The sequence below is a fragment of the Sorex araneus genome, chromosome 4, assembly GCF_027595985.1.
Source record: "Sorex araneus isolate mSorAra2 chromosome 4, mSorAra2.pri, whole genome shotgun sequence".
Lineage (NCBI taxonomy): Eukaryota > Metazoa > Chordata > Mammalia > Eulipotyphla > Soricidae > Sorex > Sorex araneus.
Genome location: NC_073305.1, coordinates 40613244 through 40639369, shown reverse-complemented (window position 1 = coordinate 40639369; position 26126 = coordinate 40613244). Strand labels below are relative to the sequence as shown.

Sequence of the window (26126 nt, the reverse complement as noted above, 5' to 3'; positions counted from 1 at the left end):
CTTCCCAGAACATTTTCACATAATGATGGGTGATAGAATAAGCCTCAGGAAATAATTCCTTTTGGTTTCTCTAGAAATGACTCTCATAGAGTGAACTTGATCTGATGATATTCCCTACCCGATATCCAGCTGCAGTATAAGTATTCTTTGACACATTCCACTAGCATTAAAGCTTATGATCAAAGCTCTTCCCACTCTCCTGACTTTATACATATGCTTTCAGGCTTCTAGTCCCTTTAGTGGAGAAAAGAAAGGACAGGTAGTTAAAAAGCAAATCAACTTCTTCCTCCCTCCCTGAAGTTGGCAAATATCTTCAAGTCATGAGTGGGGATTATTGGGGCTTTTCTATGTGTACAAAAGTGTCCAGGCAAGGCTGCATGACCAGCTGCTAGAGGTTGCTGAACTGATGGCAGGAAATCAGCTTACGAACCTTATAACCCTGTGAGTCTCAGGCATGGAGAGGGAGACAAGCTGAATGAACCAAAACCCCTTGACTAGAGTCTTCGTCTTGGCACTTGGTAGATCCTGTATTGAGATTCTCACATGGACATTTTGTCTTGGTGGTGGTGGTGGTGGTGGTGGTGGTGGTTTGGTTTTGGGGCACCCGCCAGCAATGCTTGAAGGCTACTCTTAGCTCTGTGCTAGAGGTCACCCCTAATGATAGTAAGGGGATCATGTGGTGCCAAGGCTCAACCCCAAGCCCCTAGCATATAAAACATGTGCTTAGTCAGTTGAGCCCTCTCTGCTCTCATCTCATTTTTTGGTTTTGTTTTTAGACCACATCCAGGGATGCTCAGGGGCTGCTCCTGGCTCTGTGCTCAGGGGTCACCCGGGTAGTATTCTGGGGACCATATATAGTGCCTCAGATTGAATAGGGTTGGCTACGTACAAGTCAAGTACCTTAACCCCTTTATGCTCCTCCAGCCCCTGGTCCTTTTAACTAGGTCTTCTACAGGCCAAATGCTCTCTTTCTTCTTCTCGTCCTCCATTTAATCCTGGTTCAGTAACCACAAATTTATTTCTCTGTTAAACAGACACATGCTCTAAAAATAGTTTTTACTGGAAGTTTCAGAAATACGGAGAAGCAACTCAGACATAATCTGTACACAAAAGAAACTCATAGCAGCAAAGCTTAGACAGAATGATTTGTGAAGAAAGCAATACCACAGTTGAGCTATAATCCTGGCCATTCATATAATACATATGGAATGGGTCACAGGGTGGGGTGGGACTGAGAGTCACAGCATGTTCAGGGGCTATTCCTGGTTCAGAACTAAAGGGTTATTCTAATGTTCCGGAAAACATATACAGTGTCAGGAATGGAACAGGAGGGGTTAGAGCAATAGCACAGCGGGTAGGGCATTTGCCTTGCACACGGCTGACCCGGGTTCAATTCCCAGCATTCCATATGGTCCCCCCAGCACCACCAGGAGTAATTACTGAGTACAGAGCTAGGAGTACCCCTGTGCATCGCCCGGGTGTGACCCAAAAAGAAAAAAAAAAAAGGAATGGAACAGGAGTCAGTTGTTTATGAGGCTAATAGCCTTACCTCCGGTGCTATCTCCCCAGTCCCCATATAATAGGTTTTATCAGAAGTTAAGGAAACAATGGGGGGTAGAAAGGATAAGATAAAAAGTACAATCTGGGTGAGGGGGAGGAGAAAGCTCTTTCCAACTTCACTCAAGTAAAGGAAAGCAGAGGCACAACCTGAACCACATCTTGGTATAATAACGGGGCCCTGTCCAGGACCAAGTGATAGGAGAGAGGCCAACATCATTCACAAACACTTGAGCGTGACAACAGCATCTGGCATATGTCATGTGGAGGAGATGCAGCCAAGACCACAGAGACAGGAGACAGAAGCTGGGCTCCTGTGCCTACAGCAGGGAAGTCCCAGTGTTCACAACGGGGCTGGTGAGAGCAACTACTCTCTTACCATTTTCATTGCCATCCCAACTTCCCCTCTTCTGGCAGGTTAACCCTGGGAAATTGAGGTTACACAGAAAAGTAAAACACGCAATGTCAGGAATGACTTAAAAAAGACACAGTAGTGAAGAAAGGGAATATGCTTCAAAAAATAAGGCTTGGTTATCAGGAAAGATTTTACTTACAGAGATATGAACTTGAAAGGATGTAAAAGGTCTCAAAAAGTATGTTTGAGGGCTGGAGCGATAGCACAGCGGGTAGGGTGTTTGCCTTACACGCAGCCGATCCGGGTATGATTCCCAGCATCCCACATGGTCCCCCGAGCACCCCCAGGAGTTATTCCTGAGTGCAGAGCCAGGAGGGACCCTTGTGCATTGCCAGGTGTGACCCAAAAAGCAAAAAAAAAAAAAAATCAAATTATGATACTACTCGGATAAGATCACCACTAACATTTGAAGGATATGTCATTTTATTTATATCTTTATCTATAAATATCTATATCTATCTATGAATATAGATACATGTAAATGCATGTGTTTGTGAGCACATGGGTGACAGTATATGTGAAGATAGCTAGATAGATCCAAAGATAGCTATTTCAAATGGAAAGTTGTGATTGGTAAGAATTCTGATGGGGAAATGAAAGGTCAGAGAGAATAGGCACAGGGAGGAAAAACAAAATATAGCAAGGCAATGGAGCATTTAGAAAAGCATGAGCTAAACAGGTCTGGGCTGAAATCTTACTTCTGCCTTTATGGAAACCCAAGCAAATTACTTAATCATGTTATTTAACACTACTTGCCCTGTATATAGTGCTGATAATAGTATTACTTGGTAGAACTAATTTTGATGATCCTCAGAGATACAGTAATGTGTCAAGTGCATAGCTGTGTCACTTGGGAATGGTAGGCACTGGGCACGCATGTGTTAGTGCTGTGCAGAAGGTTGGGATGCTCCATGTTTCTACTTGCTCCTGTTGTAAGCAGGGAAGGGAAAGTATAACTGAGAAGGTCTTGTTCCACTGTCACTCGGGGCAGGCACAATAATCTAGAGAACAAGCACTGCTAATAAATGGAGAAAAACACAAAGAAAACAAATCCAAGGTGGCCGATAGAGAAAGAGCTCTTATTAGCAATACGCTGGGGGCGAGGAATTGCTAGAAATGTGGTTCACAATAGAGCACTTATAGGGCCAAGAGGTATTAGAGCAGGCAGGGCACTTATCTTGCATGCAGCTGACCCGGGTTCAATCCCTGGCACCACATGGTCTCCTGAGTTATCCCTGAGTGTAGAGTCTGAAGTCAGCACTGAGCACAGCCATGTGTGGTCCCCCAGTACCCGCCACTAAATAGAGCACTGTATCACTGTATCACTGTCATCCTGTTGCTCATCGATTTGCTCGAGCAAGCACCAGTAACATCTCCATTGTGAGACTTCCTGTTACTGTTTTTGGCATAGCAAATATGCCATGGGTAGCTTGCCAGGCTCTGTGGGCAGGATACTCTTGGTAGCTTGCCAGGCTCTCCGAGAGGGATGGAGGAATCAAACCCCAGGTTGGCCGCGTGCAAGGCAAATGCCCTACCTGCTGTGCTATCGCTCCAGCCCATAGAATAATAAGAATTTTTATTAATAAGAATAATAAGAAATTTTGGGGGCTGGAGCGATAGCAGAGCAGGTAGGGCGTTTGCCTTGCACGCGGCCGACCTGGGTTCAATCCCCGGCACCCCATATGGTCCCCCAAGCACCGCCAGGAGTAATTCCTGAGTGTAAAGCCAGGAGTAACCCCTGAGCATCGCTGGGTTGTGACCCAAAAAGCAAAAAAAAAAAGAAAAAAGAATAATAAGAAATTTTAAGTCTATAGAATAGAATAATAAGAAATGTTACGTCTACTTAAAAGCACAGCAACTATGGGCAAGGATTCTGTACACAACATACATCAGCTATGTATGTTAAAGGCGTTCATGCCCCACTAAATAGAGCACTAGCTTATTTATTTTTTTAATTTTTTTTAAATTAATTTATTTATTTTTAATTCGTGAATCACCATGAGGGCACATTTACAGATTTATACACTTTTGTGCTTATGCTTCCCTCATATAAAGTTCGGGAACCCATCCCTTCACCAGTGCCCATTCTCCACCACCAATAAACCCAGCATCCCTCCCACCCTCCCTGATCCCATCTCCCCCCACCCCGCCCTGCCACTGTGGCAGGGCATTCCCTTCTGTTCTCTCTCTCAAATTAGCTGTTGTGGTTTGCAATAAAGGTGTTGAGTGGCCACTGAGAGCACTAGCTTTTTTAATAGAGCACTTTTGTTACATGTATGAGGCCCTGGGTTCAATCCCCAGAGCGAACAGGGTTGGGAGACTCTATTAGCAACAAATCAGTAGGCTCAATCGAAGATGGCAGACACCACCCTGGAGCCCCATAATGCCTACTTGCCCACAAGAAGCATTTTGTTTTATTTTTGCTTTCATTACAAATGTTCGCTTTTATTTTTGCTATGTGTATATATTCCTTTGAATTAGAAAGTTTAATTTTTTACTGTAATGAGCAAAAGACGTGAGACCTTATGTCTGTTTCACAAAATAGCAGATCCAAATGCACCACAAATGTATGCACAGTTCTCCAGTTCACTAGGACCAAAGAAATGCATATGCAAATTAAAGTTATGCCATATCCATGAAGCTGTCATAAAGAAGCATTTTATTTAAGAGAACAGGAAAGCCCACTTTTAAAAAGGGCTTGTTTTATAGACTGGTTGTTGCCAGGGTAATCAGTAATTCCCCAAGCAGATTGGCCCTCTGGGGCAAAAAGATTCAGCCTATAGGTAATCAACCTTTATAGATTTGGTGGGGGGGAGGGAGGAGGGAAAAGGATAAGATAAGGAAAGCATTCTTTGCATTCTCCACAGCCAGGCCCAGAGGCATTTGATGGTTTTAATTGTGAATCCAGCTTTTAATTCCTCCTGGTCTGGCTTCAAGAGGATAGAAACAATTCATTTTCCCACCCTTGACACAAGAGGATTCCAGATCCCAGTAAACTATAAGAGCATATTAGCTAAAAGTGATAACAAGTCTTAAGATTATTGATGAATTATCTTTGAAGAATAGCCTGTCCCCCACTTCTTTTGTCTTTTGGGCTACACTTGGCAGTGCTCAGGGCTTACTCCTGGCTCTGAGCTTAGGAATCACCCTTAGAGGGGCTAAGGGGGTCATATGAAGTGCCAGGGATTGAATGCTGGTTAGCCATTGCAAGGCAAGCACCCTATCCATTGTACCATCTCTCCAGTCCCTACCCTGTCTACTTCACAGAAAAATCACACGCTGGATAGTACACTTTCATTGCCTTGATTCCCTCTAATCAGCCATGTTACACTTGGCAACAGGCCATGATTACCACTTTTTTAAAAAAAATTATGCTTATACCCAATTTTGAGAGGACATGGTGGGGACTAGGCCACACCTGGTAGTGTTCCAAGGCTACTCCAGCTTTGTGCTCAGAGGTCACTCCTGGTAAAGCTTAGGGGACCATGCAGTTCCAGGAGTGGCACCTGGGTCATCTGCATGCAATGTAAGCCCCTTACCCCCTGTATTCTTTATCTCTCAGGCCCCCTCATAATTCTAGAAAAACTTAATATCCTCATAAAGCAGAGTATCAGGACTTTAATAGCTTCGACTTGATGGCTGATTCCCTGAAGATCTTGAGGCAGGCAGATCATCTTTCTCTGCTGGTTTCCTCTTAGCAGGGCAAGCAGGTTCCTGTCCCTGAGCAAAAGCATATGCACAGGGAGAACCACTCAGGTCCCCCTATTTAGGCAAAGTATCTGTTAGCATAATTGATTTTTCTCCGGAGTTATGAAAGTAATTGTCCATCCATCTCTAGCAAAGGAGACAATTACCCTGTCCTTGCTGTGATTTGGATCTAATTTAGATGTCAGCTACATTTATGAACCCTCAATTCATTAAGCCATCAATACAAGCAGATGGTGCCTGGAAGTCAGCATGAAGGTAAAGTGGTCTGGAGAGCCTGGAGAGCAGTCAATAAAAAGCTATTTGTAGTGCCATTGAGTGTGGCAGTGCCTTGAAAAGTGGTGCTTATTCTCGGAGATTCAGTAGACTGTAAAAATAACCCTAAATCGTTGTTGGGAAGACACAGAGTAGAGGAAGCAGAGTCCATCAGCGTCCAAGGCCACGGGGAAGAGAGCAAATTTCTGAAAGGTAAATGGTGGGCAATCCAGACATTAAGAAGCAACAGAAGCCCACTGACCTGCCAAGCTACGGCAGCCCTCGTATTGAAATTCAGCTGGAGACACGAAACTCACTTATTGAGAAACTCAAGGAGCCAATCAAACAGCAGTTATTTATTTGTATTTTGGTTTGGAATCACATCTGCCTGTGCTCAGGGCTTTTTCCTGGTTCTGCATTCAGAGATCACAACTGGTGGGCACAGGGACCATATGGGATGCCAGAGGTAGAACAAGGGTCAGCCACATGCAAGACAAGTGCCCTACCCTCTGTAATATCTTCCCAGCTCCATACCATATTCTTATGTTTTTATGCCCTCCTTGGTACTTACTGAGAAAAGTGTGTACTCCAAACAGGAATAACAACATATGTCCATGGAATAATCTATTAAAGACTAAAATATTAAAGTGCAATGATTATATTCACTAAAGCATCATTGCATATATACACCAATAGTACAGCTACTTTGGTTTCTAATGGGAAAAATTTTTGTGTGATTGATTGAAACAATATTATGAAATAGTAGACTATAACTAAAGAGATGAAGAGGGGAGCAATAGTACAGAGGGTAGGGCACTTGCCTTGCATGTGGGCAACCTGGGTTAGTCCCCAGCACCCCAGATTGTCTCCCAAGCCCACAAGGAGTGAACCTTGAGTGCTGAAACAGTAGTAAGCCCTGAGCACAGCTGAGTGTGACCAAAAAAATCAAAAACAAAGAAATAAAGAAATAAAAGGTGCGCATGAGTTCCTTGCTGCTTTTCTGAAGTAACTGGTTGAGATCATCTTATACTTAAAGTATATACTTAGATCCTATATAACCAATACACTAAAAAATGTAAATCATATAGGACAGAGCAATAGTACAGTGTGTATGGTGCTTGCCTTGCACACGGTTGACCCAGGTTCAATTTCAGGTACCACATATGGTTCCCAGATCCCTGCCAGGAGGAGTCATTCATGACAGCAGAGCCAGGAGTAAGAGCAAAGCCTGGTGTGGCAAAAAGAAAAAAAATAAAGTACAGATGCAAATGAAATTGTTTTTATAAGTTAGGTAAATTAGACCTGAAGGAATGCATTGATGCCCACAAATATAATTATATACTATTTACAATGTGTCAGATATTCCCCAACATAACATTTAATTCTACAAAGAGTACTATCAGGTGGGTCCTACTGTTGGGCAAGTGAAGAAACTGAGGCACCAAAGTGATTATTTGCCTAGTACCACACAGTTAGTAGTAGCAAACTTCAGAGTCTGTGGTATGAAATAATGTTATATTGCCTCTCACACAAAATTTAAGATGTGGTGCCATTTTCCCCTCTGAGAGAGTTTTGTGCTTCCATTTTAGAACAATTCTTTCTAAAGGGTAGAGGAACTCTTCCTAGAGGGCAGTGTCTAATGACAGCCTCAGGTGAGATATTAGGGGGAAGAGGGAGAAGAACAAGTGTGCATCTTCCACAAATTGTAACCGTAGGAAAGAACATACCTAAATTTCTTTATTTACATAGGTTTAATCACAGAATTTATCTAAACCTTTGTTTATATTTTTATTTTATTATTTTTATTTTTTTATTTTTATTTTTTTTTTTGCTTTTTGGGTCACACCCAGCGATGCTCAGGGGTTACTCCTGGCTTTGCACTCAGGAATTACTCCTGGCGGTGCTTGGGGGACCATATGGGATGCCGGGGATCGAACCCGGGTCGGCCGCGTGCAAGGCAAACGCCCTACCTGCTGTGCTATCGCTCCGGCCCCAAGTTTATATTTTTAATATTAAGAGTTCAATTATATATAAAAGGTTTCCTTTTTATTTATTTTTATTATTATTATTTTTAAAATTTTTATTTTACTTTATTTATTTATTTGCTTTTTTTGGGTCACACCTGGCAATGCACAGGGGTTACTCCTGGCTTTGCACTCAAGAATTACTCTTGGCAGTGCTCAGGGGACCATATGGGATACTGGTAATCGAACCCGGGTCGGCCGCGTGCAAGGCAAACGCCCTACTCGCTGTGCTATCACTCCAGCCCAAAAGGTTTCCTTTTTAGTCAATATAACTGCTTGTTAAAGTATCTGTGTAATGGAGTCAAAGTTTCTAGTTTCCTTGCACCAATCACGGTATCCAATAGTAATTCATTAAATAAACCTATCTCCTTATTGCTCAATTTCCTTTAGGAAAGGGCCTGCTTATTTCTGAACAGGACATTTCATTATTTTACTTTTTTTTTCTTTGTGGGTCACACCCGGCAATGCACAGGGGTTACTTCTGGCTCTGCACTCAGGAATTACCCCTGGTGGTGCTCAGGGGACCATATGGGATGCTGGGAATCGAACCCGGGTTGGCCACTTGCAAGGCAAACACCCTACCCTCTCTGTTATCACTCCAGCCCCATATTATTTTACTTTAGATATCAGCTTATCGTAGTTTTGAAGTCCTTGTTTTATAGTTGCAGAATTACTACATGGCATTGGGAATTTTATATTTTTCACATTTTTATTTATTTTTAATTGAATCACAGTGAGATACACGGTTAAAAGATTGTTCATGATTAGGTTTCAGTCATATAATGTCCCAACACCCATCCCTTCACCAGTGTACATTTCCCACCACCAATGTCCCCAATTTCCCTCCCACCACCTACCACCCACCTCTATGACAGGCACTTTCTCCTTCTCTCCTCTCTCTCTCTCTCTTTCTCTCTCTCTCCCTCTCTCTTCTCTCTTTCTCTCTCTCCCCTTTTGGACAGTAGAGTTTGCAATACAGATACAAAAGGTTATCATGTATATCCCATGATAGGAAATTTTAAAGCAATGCCAGCAATTACATGAATTTCCTCACTAACCATCACTACATGTATTCCCTCACTTCTGAGTTTCATCTTCACTGTCACTGTCATCCCGTTGCTCATCGATTTGTTTGAGCGGGCACCAGTAATGTCTCTCATTGAGAGACTTATTGTTACTGTTTTTGGCATATCCAATACGCACAGGTAGCTTGCCAGGCTCTGCCGTGTGGGCTCCATACTCTCAGTAGCTTGCCAGGCTCTCCGAGAGGGGCGCAGGAATTGAACACGGGTTGGCCTCGTGAAAGGCGAACGCCCAACTGCTGTGCTATCGCTCCAGTCCAGTTTCATCTTATTTTTTAAAATTTTACAATATTGTACTCATAATCATCATGTTATGATATCTTCCTGGGCTAGTGATATAATACTCTCTGACTCTCCCAGTCAGTCACAAATCACAGTAAGAACCCACAGAGAAGCTGGAGAGAGAGTACAGCAGTAGGTTGCTTGCCTTGCACACAACTGATCTGGGTTTGATCCCTGGTATCCCATATGGTCCCCAAGCACCACCAAGATTAATTCCTGAGGGCAGAGCCAGAAGTATCATGGAGTTGTTTATAAGTGCCACAGATTGAACCTGGGTGGGCCATGCCCAAAGAAAGAATTCACCAGGTTTTTCCTTTTCGGTATGATAGTCAATAACTTACACGAAAATTTCAGCACAATCATTATAAAGTAGGCTTCATATTAGATGGCTTTGCCCAACTACAGAATTTAAGTGTTCTGACCATGTTTAAGATTCATGAGCCTAAATTACAATGTTCTGTAGGTTAGGTCATACTCCCCACCTCATCTCCCAAGATTAGATGTTTAACTACATTTTTAATTTTAAAGCGCGGCCAGCACTTTCCAAGGGAGTTTTCAGAAAGAAATTTCATTATAAACAGAGAACAAGCATTATTGCAATCAGTTTTATTAGAAAAAGTGACATTTTGAGAAGTAAAGGCCAAGGTCATGGCTAATACATGTCATGGCTAATATATGCCAACCTAGGGAAAGCCTTAAGTACGCCTGACCCCATATCTTTGTGGATATTCGTTAAATAACTTTTAAGATTTATATACGGTCTCTTGGGAAACATGCTTGGGTCACATTCTTTGGTCATTCATCTTTGTTATTCTCAGACTCAAGCTCCTTTATAATTTCATTACCCAGAGAGAGTCATTGATTATCCTTATTTAGGCCCTCTGGTTACTGCATCTGTTTTGGCTTTTCTTCATCTAACAAAATTAAGTGTCAGCTGAGCTCACAAACAAGATTTCAAGGAGATCCTTTGAGAACCAGAAAAAAATGGGTGCCTTCGAGGGGTGGAAAGCCACGGCATCCAAATCTGGGGTTTCTGGGGGCTAGTAGGGTGTTTGCCTTGCCCATCCCAGTTCTATCTGGGGCACCGGACCCCGCCAGAAAGCAGATAACCAACTCCCCGATGACCAACGGGGAGTGACCCAACAACAAATAACTCGATCACACATACAAGCAGCGGGAACGTTTACTACGTGATTCCAAAGTGAACTCCAAATCCTGAGCCGAAGGCGGGGCGGGGTGGGGGGCGGCGGGTGTGGCTCAGCAGTAGAGCACAAGCCTTGCATTGGCGGCCCTAGGGTCGACCCCCAGAACACCCACCCCACCTCCCCCCCAATTTTTTTTTTTTTTTGCTTTTTGGGTCACACCTGGCAATGCACAGGGTTACTCTTGGCTCTGCACTCAAGAGTTAATCCTGGTGGTGCCCAGGGGACCATCCATATGGGATGCTGGGAATTGAACCTGGGTCCCCCCAAATTTTTTCTCTTAAAATCCTGAGCCCGCGACGCCTATTTCGATCTTTAGGCTAGAGCCGTGGGCAACTTGCCTCGTCTTATGGTTCTATGAGGTACAGACGCACAGCACCGTCGTGTCACGGTCGTGCACCCTGGCGTTAACTTCCCAGTTACTGATTATTCTTCAAACACACTAAGGGCTCTCTGGCCGGGGTCACTGTCACGGGAGACCTGGGCCACGTTTTTTCTCAGTGATTTTTATCACCGGGTCTGGGTGAAGACACCGCTCAAGGTCCTGTTGCAGTAAGCTCCGGAGAGGGGGCGTCTCAGGCGTGAGGGAAGGACCGCGCGCTCGGGCACCCTCCGCCCGTCTGCGCTCCCGCGAGCACGACCACGCTCCCGGCGCGCCGGCAGCGTCCCCCTCCAGGCCCGCGGGGTCGGACTCCCTCCCCGGCTCGCGCTCGGGACACGGCGTTCGCGGGGCCGTCGGGCCAGCGTCCAGGTGGCGTGTCCTCGCACGAACCCCGGACTCTGGGCTTCCAGCTGCTGACGAGATCCCGACGTGAGCGTTGACGCGGAGCCACCGCGCCTTACCTGTCACCCCAGCCAATCCGGGACCCGCTCGGGGACGCCCCGCCCACCACGTACGCGCACGCAACACCCGGGACGGACTCCGGCCGGCTCCCCTCGCCGGCCCGGCCGCTGACTCCTGATTGGTCGGGGCCGGCCAGAGGCGGGACGAGAGGAAGCCGGGTCGGGCCGAGGAGGCGGGCAGGGGGCCACACAAGCCGGCAGCGGCGTCCGGGCTTTGGGGTGTCTGGTAGAGCTCGGGACGCGCGAGGTGAGAGAGAGGCGAGTGCGAACGCGGGTGGCCCCATCACGTGACGGGAAGCGGCTGGGTAACTCTGGGCCCGACCCAGAGCGGCTGGAGAGGGTTGGGGGCCGCGCGTCGGGGGAAGGGGGCGAGCGGGGTGCGGGCCCGTCCTGGAGGGTCAGGGTCACCTGGCGGCTGTTGGGGGGGTACAGAGTCTCTGAGGAGACGGAGCCGGAGCGAGCGGCGGCGTGAAACTTGACCGAGCGGGTGGAGTCCCCGAGGAATTGGGCGGGGGAGGGGGGACCCCGAGAAGGACGGGGAGGGGGGGACCGAGCCCCACCTCGAGGGGCCGGGAACCCCCCGCGCGTGGGCGGGGCCCGTGAGCGCGGCCCCCCGGGGTGCTGGGGAGAGGGTCGGGGGCGGGCCGCCGGCAGCCGAGTGCGCCAAGGTCACACCGGCCGGGAGCGAGAAAGGTTGCGCCGGGCAAAGAGGGAGCGCGAGGCCGCGCCCGTCACGGCGCTAAATTCTTACCACAGCCCCCTCCAAAAAAAAAAAAATGCGCCCCCCGGTTCGGGATGAGGAGACGCTAAGTGTGGGTTTAGCGTGGGGCGCAGCGCCACCCAAGGGTCTGGCGACCGTGCGTTCCCCCCACCCCGGAGGAGCAGTGCGGGCAGCGGCGCCTGGGGCCTCGCCGGCCCGACGGGTCTGAGGCTGGCTGGGTTCGTCGCTGCTCCCGGGCCGGACGCGCTCGCCGGGTGTCCACCCTCGCACGCACGCACGCATCGGCGTGGGGGGCTCCTCTCTGGAAACCCGGGTTCTGGTTCCGAGCAGCGGGATTGCAGAGAAGGGAGGTGGTGCTGACCACCCGGTCCAGGTGCCCGGCTCCGCGCCGGCTGCGTAGGAACCTCGGGGTGGGGCCCTGGCCGCCGTGTGTAAACAAGCCCGGCTGGTGGATGCTGAGGGGATTTGGGCTCCCCCTCCCCCCAGCCCCGCGTTGTTTGAGGCGGCACCAGGGGGCCCCAAAGGGCAGGTTCCCAAGAGCCTCCCGTGTCACATCTCCGGTTCGGGGCAGCAGCCTTTCCACTGGGCCTGGTCCAGCTTCCCCGGCGTGGTGGGAGTGTCTTCAGTGTGGCCTTAAAAAGGTGACGAAATAATCCGTGGTTTCCACATGGGTTTTCAATATTGGGTTGTAGGTGCTTCTTTGCACGTCTTCGGCTTTGGGATGGAGAGCTGAGTCAGTTCCCCGGGGTGAGAGATGAAAGATGATGACGGGAAATCTAGACGTTCTGCTACTGAAAAGATAGTTTTCTAGTCGCGGTAGAAATTGTTTTAGGTGAGTTAAGTTACTGGAGGGAGAGAAAATCTCTCGGTCATACCCAGAAATGCACTGCATTTTTGGTATGATGAACGTATTTTAGAAATCGATTCCTCTTCCTGTCTCCCTCTTATTGGGCGGGGAGGACTGGGTGGGGGGGGGAGGGTGGGGAAGGGTGTCTGTAAAAGGGGAATGTTAACACTTGGTTATGGCGCTCCCGCGCGGTTTTGCAGGGATGCACGTTTGCTTGTGGCACCAGGGATTCCAAATCGTGGTGCCTTGGGACAGTACCCGGGATTGAGCTGGGCCTGGTATCTGTGCTCTGCCACTGGGCTAGATCTGGGGTATTAATGTTTTTCACAGTTCAGATAGAAATACTGTTAATAGATGCAAATATTTTTTTCACGTTATATAAAAGCATCATTCGACTTGCTGATCTCGGGGTGTATTGTCAATTGTTCTGGATAAGAGATTATCATTAGTCACTGTATTTGGTTTTGCTTGGGGGATCATATTCAGGTGCCCGGGGCTTGCTTCTGGCTCTTGCTCCTGGTTCTGGAGTTCTGTCTCCAGATAGAACTCAAAAGGACCATATGTGGTAAGATCCTAGGATTGGCTGCGTCCCTCTGTACTCTCTCCAGCTCCATCACTTTATTTTCATAGGGGCCACTTCTGGAGGTGGTGGTAGACGAGCTGGTGTAGCTCTGCTATGTAGTTACTGAAATCAGCCTTAGGTCCTCGTGTTGGGTGTGTCTTCTAATTGCTTGAGCTATGTTAGTCATTTAAAGCAAATAATGTGGGCTCAAGTGATAGCACATCGGATAGGGCATTTGCCTTGCACATGGCCGACCCGGGTTTGATTCCCAGCATCCCATATGGTTCCCGAACACCACCAGGGGTAATTGCTGAGTGCACGAGCCAGGAATAACCCCTCTGCATCTCCAGGTGTAACCCAAAAAACAAAAATTAATAAATTTTTTAAAAATTAGAGCAAATAATGACCCTATGGCTTCCCTCACTCAGATTTAACCTGAGAAGTCCTCTGAGGATTGTTGAGAGATCAGAATTTTACTGATGCAGATGTGAAATTCATGAAAAACGTCCAACTTTGTTTTAATGAAGTACAATTTAGTAAAGAAACATGAGAGGGGAGAGAAAGTATTATGAGGTAAAGACATGATGCACCTCAGATGGGATTCAGCAGCTCCAGAATGGAGTGTCCCCAACTTTCTTGCTTTTAAAGACAATTTCCAAATAGATGATCTCTTAAGATTAGGAATTATGGCAAAGGAAGAAAACATGTTTATATCTGCTAAGAAGTGAGGCGTGTAATAATTTCATTTCATGATTACAAGGAACCAAGACTTTGGTTATTATTTCTTCATTAAATACAATATAAGAATTTGAAAAGAAACGTAGATACTGGTGGCCTTTCTACAAATATATATGTAGCACTGTCATCCCGTTGTTCAATTTGCTTGAGTGGGCACCAGTAACATCTCCATTATGACACTTGTTGTTACTGTTTTTGGCATATCAAATATGACATGAGCTTGCCAGGTGCTGCTGTGCGGATGGGATACTCTCAGTAGCTTGCCGGGAGAAGGATGGAGGAATCGAACCCAGGTTGGCCGAATGCAAGGCAAGCGCCCTACCCGCTGTGCTATCGCTCCAGTCCACAAATATATATATATATTTACATATATATTTGACAAATATATATAAATGTATATATACATATATATAATTGTTTTACAAAATATTTATAAACTACCTGAGGATGGGCTGGAGCCATAGCTCAGCGGGTAGGGCGGCTGCCTTGCATGTGGCCGACCTGGGTTTGATTCCTCCATCCCTCTCAGAGACCGGCAAGCTACTGAGAGACAGTATCCCGCCCACACCGCAGAGCCTTGCAAGCTCCCTGATGCGTATTCTGTATGCCAAAAACAGTAACAAGAAGTCTCACAATGGAGACGTTACTGGTGCCCACTCGAGCAAATCGATGAGCAATGGGATGACAGTGATACCTGAGGATAATTTTAATTGAAAAATTGAGGTTTTGTATATGTTTTTAATGTGTTTAGCAGATATTTTGTGGTATGCTTTTACATGCAAGGCATCATGCCAGGCAGTGGAAATGCAAGCAAGGTAGTTGCAACCCCTGACTTAAATGATTCTAGCAGAAGAGGCTGGAGAGATAATGCAGTGGGTAATGTGTGCTTACCTTGCATAAGGGTCCCCCAGCACCTCCAGGAGTGATTCCTGAACACTGGACCCAAAAGAAACAATTCTAGCATGAGAAGCAAAACACATTTAAAGAAAAAGTACAGGCCCAATTTAGTAGATTGCATAACAAAAAAAGTATTTAGCAAAGCCTTTCTAGAGGAGTTCAGTTAAAATAAGAATAGGGTGCCTTGGGCTGGGCGCTTGTGGGCTTACCCTTGTGGGCCTACCTGCTTTCTGATTCCCCTAAATCCCATATGGTCCTCTGAGCACTGCTGAGAGTAATTCCTGAGTGCAGAGTCCGGACTTAACCCTGAGCATTGCCGGGAGTGGCCCACAAACAGAAAAAGAATAGGAGTTATTTTTTTTTTCTTTTTGGGTCACACCCGGTGAGACACAGGGGTTACTCCTGGCTCATGCACTCAGGAATTATCCTGGCGGTGCTCGGGGCACCATATGGGATGCTGGGAATCGAACCCGGGTCAGCCTCGTGCAAGGCAAACGCACTACCCGCAGTGTTATCGCTCCAGCCCCAGAATAGGAGTTTTGTGCAAAAACTTGAAAAAGTATAGAGAGTATCTCTAAAAGTTTTGTTTATTTGTGGAGGTGGCTAGGTGCCACATCTGGGTATGCTTAGGGGTTACTCCTGGTTCTGTGCTCAGGAACCATATGCAGTGCAGGGGATCTAACCCAAGTCAGCTACATGCAAGGTGGCTTACTCACTGTACCACCTCTCCAGCCCCTTATGAATTTTAACTGGGTTGGGTTATAGTAACTCAGCTGTAGAACACTTGCCTTGCCAGTGTGAGTCATGCCCTGTGCTTGAACCCTGGTCTTCCCTCACTCCCCAAAAGGTGATTAGACCATGTGGTTGGAAGGGAGGTGAAGGAATTTGTGATAAAACAGATAGGATTTTGAGAATTTTAGTTATGATCAAGTATCAAGTGTAAGGTATCACTCTCTAAATTCAGTTCTCATTGTCTTTGTTGTATAATAACCATTATTATTTCCTTGTTTATGCTCTATTTCTTCAAATACATAGTGACTGTCTTGAACCTGGAGCTTATTGAACCTTGTATTACAAAAAGCTCAGCAAGTGGGAGTTTATTCCCTTAGAAGTAATGAAGTCTAGTTATAAAAGGACATTTTCACCCATCTCACCAATACTGCACAAATTGTCTGGATTAAGGTTTTGTTCTATCAGGTGACAGAATTATACTCTTGCTATAACAGGGTTGGGGTCTTGGAGGGATGACTACACTTTTCAAATGAAGCACAAAGCCTCTCTAGAGTTGAGTTTTATTTGCGGGCCATTGCTGCTAATACCCCTTATTAGAAAAATGTGGAGCTATTATCTAAGGGAGTAAGATACATATTTAAGAGAGAGAGAAAAACGAAATTGGGCCTTCTTATGTGTAAGTGACTTATGTTTAGAGGACAGACTATCAGGTGGGACCAATCCCTGGTCTAGGGGTGAGCTCTGGTGGAGCAGTACTGTGGATGGGGTCCCAGCCCACCTGGCGTGTGGCTGCTCTGAGTGGGTTTCTATGGATAGTGACTTGAGTTACTGTAATTAACACTAATCAGAGACATATGTACTTACATACTGTGACTTCTTTCATTTTATCTCTGAATAAAGTTAGCAGGCAGTTCAAATCAGCTCAATGCAGAATGAGTGTATGTGTGTGTGTGTACACATAGTAACTGTGACTAAGGTGAAAATGGATTTGTTATGGCCTCATTGTGGTAAAACACCTGTTGATTTACTGTGTGAAGATAACTGAAAGAGGGGCTGGAGCGATAGCACAGAGGGTCTGGTGGTTGCCCTGGGTTCAATTCCCCAACATCCCATATGGTCCTCTAAGCACCCCCAGGATTGATTTTTTTTTTTTCTTTTTGGGTCACACCCGGCAATGCTCAGGGGTTACTCCTGGCTCTGCACTCAGGAATACCCCTGGCGGTGCTCAGGGGACCATATGGGATCCGAACCCGAGTTGAACCTTGGTCAGCCGCATGCAAGGGAAACACCTTACCTGCTGTGCTATCACTGCAGCCCCAGGATTGATTTCTGAGTGTAGAGCCAGGAGTAACCCCTGAGCACCCCTGGATGTGGCTCAAAAAACCAGAAAAGTAAAATAAATAAAAGATAACTGAAGGGAAAATGGGATCTTTGGTCCCTATGATAATGGAAATTACTTTTATTCTCTGCCACTTTTATTCATAGAATTATCAAGCTAGTTCAATTTTTTAAATACTATTTTAAAAATTTATATATAGTAAAAGAAGGTAGAGAATTTTAAGAGGGAGTTTTAAGGGTCTAGGAGAAATGTAAAGGAAACTAGATCAGACATTTAGAAGATATCCAAAGTCTATTTTATGTTCAACTGAACGTTTATTATGTTTTTAAATAGAAGCATTTTTAGCAATGTTTTATATAAAGTCTTTATCCTCAAAAAAAGTGCACAATGAGGGGTCAGCAGCATAGTTCAACAGATAGGGGTTTTGCCTTGCACATTGCTGATCCCAGTCCATCCCAAATACCCCATATAGTCTCCAGAACCTGCCAGAAGTGATCCCTGAGCACAACTAGGTGTGGACCCAAAAAAGAAAAAAATATTTGTATGATTTCTGACATGGTATTAAAGAGGCAAAAAGAAGTGGTGGTTTGATTTGAATAATTAAAATGGTTCAATTTGATTAAGGATGAAAATAGCCAAAAATTCATAGCCTATATATTTTAATGGATAAAATGGCTTCAATTAATTTTTTAATTGTTTTAACAATGTGATGGAATTAAAAAGGGAATTGGTAGTAGGTATGAGTTCTTGGATTCAGTTCCTGGCATCAGAAGAAAAGGAATTAAATACATGAAGGATCAATAAAGAGAACAAATACTTTGTGAGTGATTCAAATAATTGTCATATAAACATAATATTCTCAGTCTTTGTGAAAATAAGATTTAAGTATAGGCTGTCTTTTAACACTCTAAGCTGTGAGATCCCAAACTTACATGGTCTACCACCCTCTTTTCCATAAAACAGTCATTCAGCATCTCTCTACCTTTAAGTTACAAATGAAAAGGGACTCCTAGTCGCATCTGCAACTACTGCTACTCTCCTCCTACCCCCCACAGTCATTCAGCACAGCCGCTCACTCCCCTCCATAGTATCAGCTCTTTTGGGAAACATTGCTCTAGATGGTCTCAGTTGTAGAAACTCATGGACATTTTCTTTCAGGGAGAGACTTCGACCACAATGTCGACCAACCCGGATATTTCTATTTCTTCGTATGATGAAGGTCAGGGATCTAAACTTATTCGCAAAGCTAAAGAGGCACCATTTGTCCCCATTGGTAAGTTTGACTTCCGTGATCTAAAATGGAACTAATGTAAACTTTAATTCAAAAGTGGTCAGTCATTTATCAAGCACTTTCTGAAAACATTTTTCCAGTATTTTTATATGTTGATCTTATTTCAGTGAATGTTTGGGAGACTACCAAGACCATCCTGTCTCCATGCTTTGCTCAGAGAACTCATAGCACTCAAAAAAGCTGTTTAAAAAAACCTCACAGTTACAAAATAATACAGACTCTGCTATATTAAGTTCCTTCATTCAACCAAGTTGGACTAAGAGTTCCCTGCACTGTTATTGGGTTTTCAGAACACTCTCAGGTTTGGGAAGGTAGCGGGCCCTGTTCTACATACAAAACGTGCATTCAACCCATTAAGCTCTCTAGTCTTCCTGGTACTCTTTTAAGTGAATTTATATACGGAATCCACAAACCCACAATTAAAAGAAAATCTTAAGCTGGCCAAAGAGTTAGTATAGGGAGTAAGGTACCTTGCTGTGATTAACCCCAGTTAGATCCCTGGCACCACATATGGTTTCCCAAATGCTGCCCAGAGTAAGCCCCTGAGCACTGCTGGTGCTTCCACTCCCCCACCCCCAATTAAAAAAAAAAACAACCCAGCAATTTACTATGGGGCTCTACTATTTGCTCCCAATTATGGATTGTTCAGGGTTGAGGCAAATAAAAAACTCAGATTGTTGTGTAGGCTAACTAATGTTTTAATATTAGCATTTTTATAAGAACAATTAATGATAAATCTTTTTTTGTTGTTTTTCTTTCTGGCTCACACCGGGCGATGCACAGGGGTTACTCCTGGCTCTACAGTCAGGAATCACCCCTGGCGGTGCTCAGGGGACCATATGGGATGCTAGGAATCAAACCCGGGTTGGCCATGTGGAAGGCAAAACGCCCTACCCACTGTGCTATTGCTCCAGCCCTGATAAATCATCTTGATTACCTACCTTTGCCCATGTAATATTTATTTGAGACTATTTGTTTTACAGGCATGGCGGGTTTTGCAGCGATTGTTGCCTATGGATTGTACAAATTGAAGAATAGAGGAAATACTAAAATGTCGGTTCACCTGATCCATATGCGTGTTGCTGCTCAAGGCTTTGTTGTTGGAGCAATGACTCTTGGTAGGTTCCTACAAGACATTTTCACATTTGTTATTCCCAGTTAATATTTTCCTTTGCAAACAGGATAGAAACTTTTAAGTGATTTTGAGGAGTTTCAAGATCTGTTATATATTCTCTTTCCATGTAAAAACTGAATTAATAGGGGCTGGAGTGATAGCATAGCGGGTAGGGCGTTTGCCTTGCACGTGGCCGACCCGGGTTCGAATCCCAGCATCCCATATGGTCCCCCGAGCACCGCCAGGAGTAATTCCTGAGTGCATGAACCAGGAGTGACCCCTGTGCATTGCCGGGTGTGACCCAAAAAGCGAAAAAAAAAAAAACACAACTGGATTAATAAAAATTCAAATAGTGGACAAGGGTCAAGGGTGTATCTTGGTGTGTGAAGGGACCTAGGATCACCAAGTATAACCCTGGAGGTCCTCAAGGAATCCTGGGATGGTCTGCTGGACTGCTAGCATTGAACCATAGACCTGGAAGTGACACTCAGGCCCCCTGAGCACTGCTTGGGATATACAGGAGGGGAAAAGAAGGAAGACTCTTTTCAATGAGTTTATAATTTCATTGAAGATTCTAGACATGCAAAAATGGTTAGAACTGTGGTACAGTATGAGTTTATTTCTTTTTGAGCTCACCCACCAGTGCCTACGGGACCATATGTGGTGCCTGTATAGACCCAGGGTTAATTGTATTCAAAGCAAGCGCCTATACTTATCGCTCAGTCCGCCCCAATTGAGTTTTTAAATATGGGACTTTGTTGACTTAATCTGGTAATATGTAGCAAAAGTAACTACTAAAATTGTGTGGTGTTGGTTATCTTCTAAATATTTTAGTCGTCTGAGCTAGTCATACTAGACTTGAGGTACACTGAAGGCAAATCATCCTAGGGTCAATATTTCTTGTTAGCAATGGTCCTACTCTTAGCTCTTATAAATTGTTTTCATAATATTGAAGAAAAGATTTAAATGATTAATAAGCATTCTTTTTTTCTTTCTATTTTTTAGGTATGGGCTATTCCATGTATCAGGAATATTGGGTAAAACGTAAACCTTAGAAGAAGAAATGCTGTTTTGGTCTTGGTGGTAATTGTTTTAGTTAGATATCTCATATTGAGGTTATATTTTTATGGCAAAAGTAAATTATTTGAATCAGACAGTAACATAATAATTTGAATATTGGCTTCCTTTCTTGCAGGCTTGATTTGCCTGTTGATAAAATTACTGGTGACAAGTTCATTCAGGGGAGTCAGGTTAACACAAAAGAAATGTGTCATTCAAATGCATTTGATGGTAAAATGTACATCTTCTTAAATTTTTTTGTTGAAATCAGTTCTAAAGACAGCAGTCCTAATTTAGAAATACTCCAGGTTGCTGCAGCCTATCACATGCTTTCTATGAAATATAGGAGTCCTATTAACCTTGGTTATGTTACTTTTTCCTTCTTGATTTATGTACTCTTTGAATACTTCAGTGTTAAGGACTGGCTGGCTCTTTAAGAACAATGCATGAAAATGAAAACATATGTCTCCCCATAATTCAAAATGTGTGTATATGTTAAACCAAACCTACAAAGCTAATAACAGAACTGTTAAATACTTATTTCAAAATCACACCTATACTTGTTAAACATGAGTGTAACATTCTGCAGTTCAGTTGAATTCTTTATAATTGCAGAATTTTATTTTTGCTGCTGTTACTAGAATAATTTTTAAATATTATTTTGAAATAAAAAATAGGTATTTTAAGAGCTAAAACAAAGGTAACTTGGTACTTCTTAATGTGTGCATTCTGTTTATTTTCTCTGTAATAATTATAAATGTTAAACTACCTAAAATAGAAATGATGATTGATGAGCAGGCTGGTTTGGTCAGACATTTAGGCAGATTTTGTTATACAACAGAATGTTTTACTGAACTTGTGAAATTCTTTTCTAACCTCATTTTACATTCCATGGTGATACATGGCAAATGTAATATTATTAAAGTGAACATGTCATATCTTGCTTTTGTTTTTTAATTGGGAAAAAATAATCCTCAGAATGCCATAAAAATACATTTTCAAAAATGGAAAAAGAACATTTTGTACCTTGGTACAAACTACAGTCAAAAACTATCTACCTAGCCACCTTCTCTTGTCAGTTACTGTGTTCCACATACACTGCGCAGTACCTCATGTCACATGTGAGCACCACAGCGACCCCTGGTGAGCTATACAACTAGAATGTGTGTGCAAGTCCCAGAGCTAAAGGAGTGTAATCCACTGAGAATCTGTGCAAGCACCACAACGAAAGCATCCCTGTTGAACACAGTGCTTCAGGGGATGGCATTTTTTATTTTCACCTAGTACTCTTAGTATCTTTTGTTTTTCCTTTAGTGAAGCAAGATAGTGTTTAAAAATAAGTATTTAAAGATATTTAGAGAAATAATGTGGCAAGAGAAAGATAGGTATTCAAGAGAGAATATGGGCTTCTCCAAAAGGGCAGAAGCCAAGAATACATATCCAAGTTAAGATACAGTCCAGGGTAGAGAATGAGTATTTTGGGTTTTATTTGGTTTCAGTTTTTGTGCCATGACTGATCTGTCTGACTGCCATTACACCTGATTCCGCACAGGGGTCACTCCTGGTGATGTTCAGGGGATCATATATAGTGCTGGCAATAAAACCTGGGTTGGCTATGTGCAAGGCAAACACCCTACCCTCTGTACTATCACTCCAGCCTTAATATGGTATGTTTTTGGAATATTTGTATATGATTCCTCTCAGACTTTTCTTCCCATTAGACTTCTCTTTCCCATTAGTCTTGAGGGTATGTTCTTTTTCATTCATGGTTCCTGGCACTGATACCTGGATCATGAGTGTTCAATATTAAGAACATCAGAATAAGTTGGTATATATATATATATATATATATATATATATATATATATATAGGGTCATACCTGGCGATGCTCAGGGGTTACTCCTGGCTCTGCACTCAGGAATTACTCCTGACAGTGCTCGGGGGACCATATGGGATGCCTGGAAACGAACCCGGGTCGGCCGCATGCAAGGCAAATGCCCTACCCTCTGTGCTATCGCTCCAGCCCCAGGTTGGTTTATATTTTATATGTGTAAACATATGGTCCAAAGTTACTATTTCTAGTTTTTGAGCAAGAGTGACATCTGGTGGTGAGAGCTAGAATTTGACTTCGCACTGCTAGAATTTCCTCAGAAGTACAGTCCATTGCGACAGGGACATCTGGTGGTTAAGGCTAGAATTTGACTTCAGACTTGGTAGAATTCCCTCAGAAGTAGAGTCGTTTGTATCAGCCAGAATTTTAGTTTTGAGATTAGTTTTAATTTACTATTGCATTTGTTTTTGGGCCACGCCCAGTGGTTTTCGGTGGTATTTGGGGAACCACATATATTGTGCCAGGGACTCAACCAGGCTTTGTAAAAGACAAGTGTCTTACTCAAAGTGCTGTCTTCTCTCCCTGGCCCCTAAACCAGACTTCTTGAATTTTTTTTTCTCCCTTAACCCTTTTTTTGCCCAAGAGATGAAGAACAGGAATGTGCTACCAGATACACTTTGGATTCATTATAGTTTATTATTTATTTATTTTGCTTTGCTCTTTTGGGTCACACCCAGCAATGCTCAGGGCTACTCCTGACTCTGCATTCAGAAATTACTCCTGTGCTTGGGGGACCATATGGGATGCTGGAGATCAAACCTGGGTCGGCTGCATGCAAGGCAAACACCGTACCCACTGTACTATCATCCTGGCCCCTATAGTTGATTTTTAATAACTTTTTGGTCCTTGCATGCTCAGAAATCTTTCAGTGTTGCAGAGTTTTTTACACTTGTCACATTCAGTTATGTGATCCCATATAGGGTCAAGCCCAGTGTTTGAGAAACTAGATTAGACTTCCTCACAGATGAGGAAATATTGCTGAGACAGTTTAAGAAACTGGAAATTTCCATGAAGAACATATAAATCTATACTCTTATCCCAGCATCTAGTAGAATGAGGAAGAAAGCTGAATTCACAAGAGGAATTTTTAAAGTTACTCTAATTCACTTAGTGGAATCTGTTACACAGTGTGTGTAAGCTCTTAAGATGGAGTGGGGAAGTGAGAAAGGAAACCAGGTGTGCCCCAGGACTGACTGGATTGCCATTTTCTCAGAATGGTTTACCTGATATAAAGTGGTAGAAGAACAAGTATTTCTCATGCTCCTGGCCTTTATTATTAGAGGTTATTTTCACCTTAGCCACTGAAATGAGGTAAAAGAAATAATTTGTCTTCAGCATGACAGAGGTTGGATGTTTACCTCTAAGTTTCAGTAATGGGGAATGATTCTAAAGTGGAGGCCAACGCCTAATCATTGGTCCCATTGAGGAACTGAGAACAGGTCCTCTAAGTTTGGTCTTTTTTTTTTTTTTTTTTTTAATTTTGTTTTTTGGGTCACACCCAGCAATGCTCAGGGGTTATTCCTGGCTCTGCACTCAGGAGTTACTCCTGGTAGTGCTTGGGGGACTATATGGGATGCTGGGAATTGAACCTGTGTCGGCCACGTGCAAAGCAGGCATCCTACCCACTGTGCTATCGCTCTAGCTCCTTTTTCTTTTTTTTCCCCCAATGTAATTTTAATTTTGGGGCTACACCCATTTATGCTCTTGGCATAAGCTCCTGGGACTGCGCTCAGGGATCCCTCCTCGTGGAAGTCAGAGGATCATATGGGGTGCTGGGGATTGCATACAAGTCAGCCGTATGCAAGGCAAGTTTCCCGCCCACTGTACTATCTCTCTGGCCCCAGAATCCTGTTTTTAAACCTAAATCCTTCACTTCCCTTGCATGCAATTTAGCTCCCACAGTATCACTTTGGAGTATGTGGACCAAATACCAAAGCCTTTTGCTCACCACTGCCCCAACACCTTCATGCTCTACTCCTTTCTGAATGTTCCCTTGCCCATAGTCAGTGAAGAGCACATCTTAAAGACCCAACCCAAAATCTACTTTTGGAAAGAAAAAAAAACTAGGTTACCACAAATCTGTCATTTTTTCCAAATCTTGCCCTAGTGTGAAATTTTAATGCATGCTCTATTGTACTTTGTGCAGTGCTTTGTTGTATAGAAGGTGCTGTAAAACTTTTCCAGACTGTTTAACTGAACAAATTAGAGAAGAAACTCTACTATATATGTACACCTTCTTGCATATATACAGTAGAGTTTTAAGTAAGAAAAGGGGGAGGAGGAGTGTTGAAAATAGAGTTGGAGACACACTGGGTAAAGATTTCCAGACTGGTCTCCTTTCCACTGCCATAAATCTGCTTCATTCTTTTGCATCAGTAAGTTGATGAGTCATTTCCATGTTGTGCATTTGGGGGCAGTATCAAAGATTTCCCTCTATCCTGTCAGCGCTTAATGAGCTACCGTGGTGATGATTCTGTTGAAGATTCATTAAGCACCTTCCTGCTTCCTCTGCTGTACTATCATAGTTGTGGTAATAAACTCGAGTGTTTTGTGATGGCCTTAGAATTGTCTTCTCTCAAGGACTTAGAATTAAATATTCACTCTAACACTTAGATTTGTCTTCATTCTAGGACTGTATTGGGCACTGGAGCAGTCAGAAATAGTCTCCCAGCCCCATTGCTTGTGTCCAGAGGGTTTGGGGGAGGTTGGGAAATAGTGTTCTTAACTTTTATAGAGAATGATCCTCTACTACTGCCTTCTTGTAAGACTAATTCCTCAAAGGGAAAGGAGGTACCAGGGGAACAACAGCCAAAAGCAACTGTTTGATTAGTCTTCTTTCCCTTATAATGCTGATAATACAATATACTAGTATTAATAACTTTAATGTTTGGATGGCTCTGGGTTTCCAGCACGAATTTCTGCTAACCTGTTTTTTTGGTCTGTGAAACAGTCAAGTATTTTTATATAATAAAATATAAAATGTATCTTCTCGGGAGCCTTGTTTAAGTATTTTTTTTTTGGGGGGGTAGTGTTGGGGAGGGTGGCACCTTATTCAGTGGTGCTCAGGAGCTCTTGGCTCTGTTGTGAGGAATCACTCCTGGTAGTGTTCAGGGGACACTATGTGGTGCTGGGAATTGAACACAGATAGATCAATCCTGGGTCAGCTGTATCCAAGAATAGTACCATATCCCCTGTACTATCTCTCTGGCCCTAAAATATTTTTTATTATTATTTTGTTTGCTTTTTGGGTCACACCCGGTGATGCACAGGGGTCACTCCTGGCTCTGCACTAAGGAACCACCCCTGGTGGTGCTCAGGGGACCATATGGGATGCTGGGAGTCAAGCCCAGGTCAGCCTCGTGCAAGGCAAACACCCTACCCGCTGTGCTATCACTCCAGCCCTGCCCTTAAATATTTTTTAACTCTGTGTCCATGGGGCCAGAGAGATGGCTGAACAGACTGACCACAGGAAAAGCATGAGAGAGGCCCAGGTTTGATCCCCAGTACCACCCAGTCTCCTGTGTATTACCAGTTGTGTTCCCAAAAAATGAAATAAAATGTGAGCCCAC

At 44.0% G+C, this 26126-nt stretch overlaps 1 protein-coding gene across 3 annotated transcripts; it reads left to right on the top strand.

The window, feature by feature from the left end:
* The first annotated feature begins 11434 nt into the window (after nt 1–11434).
* On the top strand, nt 11435–25552 carry HIGD1A (HIG1 hypoxia inducible domain family member 1A). 3 transcript variants are annotated; one of them, XM_055135284.1, is made up of 4 exons: nt 11435–11612; nt 18360–18474; nt 19476–19610; nt 20612–25552. In XM_055135284.1, the coding sequence occupies exons 2-4, from the start codon at nt 18378–18380 to the stop codon at nt 20659–20661; spliced, it is 282 nt and encodes a 93-aa protein (XP_054991259.1). In that variant the 5' UTR covers nt 11435–11612; nt 18360–18377; the 3' UTR covers nt 20662–25552. The 3 variants fall into 3 exon arrangements, with proteins under 3 accessions (XP_054991259.1, XP_054991258.1, XP_054991260.1); XM_055135283.1 differs by lacking the exon at nt 11435–11612 and adding an exon at nt 12029–12727; XM_055135285.1 differs by lacking the exon at nt 11435–11612 and adding an exon at nt 12788–12918.
* The last annotated feature ends 574 nt before the right edge of the window (nt 25553–26126 follow it).

Bases quoted from the DNA above. Each gene is read 5' to 3' on its own strand.
- HIGD1A (XM_055135283.1), top strand. From the start codon at position 12,539: ATGCTGAGGGGATTTGGGCTCCCCCTCCCCCCAGCCCCGCGTTGTTTG. The intron at 12,728-18,359 runs GTGACGAAATAA...ATTTTCTTTCAG, and splicing joins TTCAGTGTGGCCTTAAAAAG to GGAGAGACTTCGACCACAAT. The intron at 19,611-20,611 runs GTAGGTTCCTAC...TCTATTTTTTAG, and splicing joins TGTTGGAGCAATGACTCTTG to GTATGGGCTATTCCATGTAT.